Raw genomic sequence first — 5171 nt, 5'->3', positions numbered from 1 at the left:
ATAAAATTGACGGTTAGATATATATATATATATATATATATAAAAAGTAATTAACAATAATGAGATAAGCAAATAATTTAATTCCATTAATTAATCTTTTTATATTCAAAGCAAAACCTTCATGACGTCATGAAAAAAAAATTAATTAATTACCATAACTTGCCTGTAAAGTAAAAAAAAAAAAAAAAAATTATTACTATTATTATTATTATTATACAATAACAAAACTATTTAGCCGAGTGCAAACAAAAATTAAAAATAAAAAAAAATCTATATATCAATTGTATTATTATCCATTATTATTATTATTTCATTACAATTAATTTCTCTTTTACTTGTCATTAATATATATATGTATTTATCATTATTATTATTATTATATTTAAACTTTTTTTTTAAAATAGACATTTATTTATGTATTATATTATCAATATTTACTATTTTTTTTTTTCTTCATAAGTCAATAAGTCAATTTTTATCAAATTTAAAATACTGAAGTATTTTTTTTCTTCCATTTTTTCCCTATTTCATTGTAATCATTATTATTATCATTATTATTATTATTATTAACCGAAACATAAATTTTTTCAAAATGTTTTCTTCTTCTTCTGGTTCAAAACAAAACAATTTTACTTTTTTTTTTTTTTCTTCTCTCCACATATTTCTTTATCATTTAAAGTTGTTTTATGTTTTCAAACGAATTGATTTTCTATTTTATTATTATTATTATTATTAAACAAAAAAAAGTTAAGAGGTTGTTAAACAAAAAAAAAAAAAAAAAAAAAAAAAAGGTAAAATTTGTTTTGTTATGATTAATTAATCGATATTAACTTTGACATTCAATAATAATTTACATTTTAAACAAAAAAAAAAAAAAATTATGGCTACCTCCTACCTAATCACTATTAATCATATTATTAAAATTTTCGTTTCAATAACAAACATGGCTAAATGCAAGAGATTTATTCACAAAAATAATAATAATAATAATAAAATAAATGATTTATTATGTTATGTGTACCGCCTTTTGATGAAATACATATAAAAAAAAAAAAACAAAAAAAAATTTATAAATTGACGTGAAAATTAACTATTTTTTACTAAGCTTCTTTTTTTTACATTTTTTTTTTCCTTAAAACGTCCTTCAACGTTTCCTCTCTTTGTCATGATGAATATTTAAAAATGTTTACCAATGATTAATGTTGATACTTTGGTTCCGCTGGAAACCACGCCCTTACCGTGTGGTATTTCTATTAGGCAATTAGCATCCAAACAACTTCCGACTCGGCTACTACTCTGATTTCCGGTTGTCGAAATTTCAAATTTTCCATTTTCGTACGACAAAATACCCCTGTGATAGTGAGGTCTCTCGATCAATTCTATGTCGAATGTTAAATATGCGTCTACTCTAGGAGGTAAAACTCTTTTGTTACCCGACATGTTTTTCAACGCGGGCAATAGGAAAAGATGAGTTGTGACGACGGCCGAAGCTGGATTTCCGGGTAAACCGAACCATAATTTTGGTTTATTTTGAAAATTTAAAAGAGCAAACGCCGTCGGTTTTCCAGGTTTCATGAAGACCGCTCCGAAAAATATTTCCGCATCGAAATCTACTTTTAAAACTTCTTTCAAATAGTCTCTGTCTCCCATCGACATACTTCCGGTCGTTACAACCACGTCGGAAATTTCAAAAGCTTTCGTCAGTGAGGAAAATAATGAGTCGGGCTCATCTTTGACTATACCCATGTCTTCCGCCTTGAATCCTTCCTCCTTTAGCATGCTTATCAAAGTTAATCGATTGCTATCTCTGACTTTCCCAGGTTTTAAAGCCTCGTTCGGATTAACGATTTCATCACCGGTTGACATAACGGCTAAAGTTGGTTTGTCATAAACTGTTACAGACATGATGCCGGCTGCGGCTAATAATCCAATAGCAGACGATCCTAAATAAGTACCAGCCGGCATTAGTAAATCATTTTTTTTAAAATCGAATCCCTTCGGCCTGATATTTTCTCCTTTCGAAGGAAAAACGGTTATTTCAATATGGCTATCGCATCCGGATTTAATCAGTTTTGTATCTTCTATTTTGAACGACGGCATCGCAATTTTCAGGTATGGGAGCTCCGGTATTGACGCTTACGCAACACCCAGGTATAATTTTTTCATCGGGCATGTTTCCGGCTGCGCAAGAGCCTAAAAGAGTTTTCGGTGTGGTTTTATCATTTGATATGATGGCATAACCATCTTTAATGCTGGCATCGAATGGAGGAAGATGATCGACGGCTAATACGTTTTTCGCAATCACATAATCCAATGAATTTTCCAAATTGACGATTTTCTCTCTTTTAAGTTTGTTTACCACATCGAATATAATTTTTTGTGCTTCGTAAACTTTTAAACATGCATAGGGTGACCTCCTTACTCTCATATCTTCGGTTATCACCTCGACTTTGGATTGTTTTTTATTCATTGATTTGTGAAGGGTATCGACATTTTCTTTAATATCGCATATCAAGTCGACGGCATGGGATATCACGCTGCAAATCGATGTCAAACATTCTTCCGATGCTTTTTTACTCCCGGGTAAATTAACAATTAAACTTTTACCTCTGATACCTGAAATACCTCGGGATAGAGCAGCCAACGGAGTGATTTCTGAACTTTTTTTAAATATTAAATTTGATATTCCGGGTATTTTTTTATCTAGGAGGGGAGCAGTGACTTCAGGCGTGACGTCTCGAGGTGCTATACCAGTTCCCCCAACTGTGAGTATCAAATTCAAATTTAAATTGTCGCACCAATGTAATAATTTTTTTTTAATTTCTTCCTTTTCGTCTGGTACTAAATCTCTTTCGACGACAACACCGTTTTTAACTATTCCACTATTAATTAACCGTACCAAATTGGCACCACTTTCATCGATTGATTCCTTCCTCGAACACCTGTCACTTATTGTTAGTATACCAACTGTTATTTTTTCCATTTTTAAATTAACAAAATTTATTTATTAAAAACGCGAAAGTTTCCTTGTTGTTTGTTTTTTCCTTCCTTGTTTTTTCACGTCAACTTTTTTTTTTTTTTTTTTTTTTTTCTTTTCATTTACATTATTTAACGGAATTAATCAAACAAAAATTTTTTTTCATTACTTTTTCCGACACCGAACAATAATAAAACATATTAAATAAAAAAAATATAAGTAAATAATGGCGGTAAATAAAATGAATAAGTATTTGTAAATAATTCCTTACTTTACTTTCGTACTTTTTTTTTTTATTAAAAAAAAAAAAAAAAAAATTTTTTTTCCACTTATTTTTCCTTTTTCTTTTTTTTTTTTTTTTAAAACTTTTTAAAATAAAAATTTTCAAATCTAAGAAATTAATATTAACATAAAAAAAAAAAAGATTTGAAATATTTTCGAATTAGAAATGATTCCAAATTTTTAATACAAGTTAAACTTTAGACTTTTTTTATTACTTCACTATGAAATTATTAATTAGAATACAAATATTAAAAGTTCAATAAAAAAAAAATTAACTGAAGGTTCACGTTAATGAAGCCTAACGACTTTTGCGTTTTAAAATATTTTTCCCCTTTGAAAGGAAAATTTTAGAAAAAAAAAAAAAAAAATTAATACAATTTTTAAAACTGAAATATAATATTTTTAAAAGTTACCCCGCTAAAAAGATTTCTTTAAACCAAAAAAAAAAAAAAAAAAAAAAAAAAAAAAATTGACATTTTACACGACATACACTCGGTAAAAACAAATTTACTCACAAACCCATAAGAAGAATTATCGCAATTAAAACTCGGATAAAAAAAATTTAAAATTTATATAATTTAAAAAAAAAAGTTTGTTAAAAAATTTAAAATTTAAATTTTAAAATTTATTTTAATATGGAAATTAATAAACTATTCAAACTTACCATTGGTTTCAGCAACATCCAGACCTAGAGCCTTCAATCGTTCTCCCCTGTTCAATTTTAACCTTGTGAACTGCATCTGCAGCAGATGTAGGAGGTCCCAGCCTGTTCTTTATTTCAGCCGCCATTGTCATGAAAGCTTGCTCTACGTTTGTCGAATTCTTGGCTGATGTTTCTATGAATGGTATTCCTAGTTCATCGGCATAGCTCTGTACGACAAATACATTTATAAGTATGCATGTGTTTTTTGTATGCATTCATTCTTTTAATTATTATTAGTACCGATTTGAATTGTGAAAAAAAAATTTTCCCACACACCTTTGCTGTGTTGTAATCGACAACTTTCTTCTCTACCATATCAATTTTATTTCCTACAAGCAATTTATTGACATTCTCACAAGCATAACGGTTAATTTCTTCGAACCAATGTTTAACATTATTAAAAGATTCTTGATCCGTACAATCATACACCACTATGATTCCGTGTGCACCTCTATAATAACTGGACGTAATAGTACGAAATCTTTCCTGACCGGCAGTATCCCACTACAAAAACAATAAAATTATTTTTTCTTTTGTCGTGTTATAATTACTTTGGAAACCCGATGAAAAAAAAAAAAAAAAATTAGACACAATGTGACTAACGACGTATAACATTCACGATTATGTTTGTAGACTTGCACGGTATTACGTCACTAAATAGAATTAACCAATCAAATGATGTAATTTTAAAAACTTTTTAAATTTAAAGTTAATGACACTTTTATAAAAAAAAAATCAGAAGCGTAATGACAAAAGATAAAATATAACTAACGTAATTAGAGTGAGAAAACAAAACTGAAATCATCATTTATTTTTAATTACATTTAGAATAGAAATTTTAGCCTTGTTAACTTTAATACTAGGCTTTGTTGTGAAAGTTCAACGAATCTTACTCTAAATAAAAAGCATAGAGATATTAATTTGTTGCATTGATTTGTACAATTTATGATTTTAATACTTTAACTTCATGTTCCTTCAAAATTATATTTCAAGGGATTTTTTTTTTAATAAAAAAGAAACTAAAATTGACTCCTTAACAATTGAATAAATAAAAAATAAATTTCATAATAACTTGGCAGTATTAAAAAAAATTTATAAAAAAAAAAAAAAAACAATTTTTTTAAATACTTACGATTTGTAGCTTAATTGTTTTCTCATCCAAATCAATGGTTCTTATTTTCTGAAAAATAAAATAATAAAATATTTCAT

The 5171-nt window shown here is 27.5% G+C and overlaps 2 protein-coding genes across 2 annotated transcripts; both read right to left on the bottom strand.

Moving 5' to 3' along the window:
* Positions 1–1176: 1176 nt before the first annotated feature.
* Positions 1177–3004, bottom strand: Phum_PHUM220040 (Molybdenum cofactor synthesis protein cinnamon, putative; the record flags this gene model as incomplete). The annotated part of the gene is made up of 2 exons (XM_002425725.1): positions 2093–3004; positions 1177–1995 (listed from the first exon to the last, which is right to left on the bottom strand). The coding sequence occupies exons 1-2, from the start codon at positions 2981–2983 to the stop codon at positions 1177–1179; spliced, it is 1710 nt and encodes a 569-aa protein (XP_002425770.1). The 5' UTR covers positions 2984–3004.
* Positions 3005–3931: 927 nt separating this feature from the next.
* On the bottom strand, positions 3932–4277 carry Phum_PHUM220030 (GTP-binding nuclear protein RAN1, putative; the record flags this gene model as incomplete). Its single annotated transcript, XM_002425724.1, has 2 exons — positions 3932–4127; positions 4237–4277. 2 exons carry the CDS (start codon positions 4275–4277, stop codon positions 3932–3934), a joined length of 237 nt encoding a protein of 78 aa, XP_002425769.1.
* Between the last annotated feature and the right edge of the window lie 894 nt (positions 4278–5171).

The sequence above is a fragment of the Pediculus humanus genome, genomic scaffold, assembly GCF_000006295.1.
Source record: "Pediculus humanus corporis 1103172107572 genomic scaffold, whole genome shotgun sequence".
NCBI lineage: Eukaryota > Metazoa > Arthropoda > Insecta > Psocodea > Pediculidae > Pediculus > Pediculus humanus.
The sequence above is the reverse complement of the archived record's forward strand: the minus strand, read 5'-3'. Positions and strand labels throughout refer to the sequence as shown.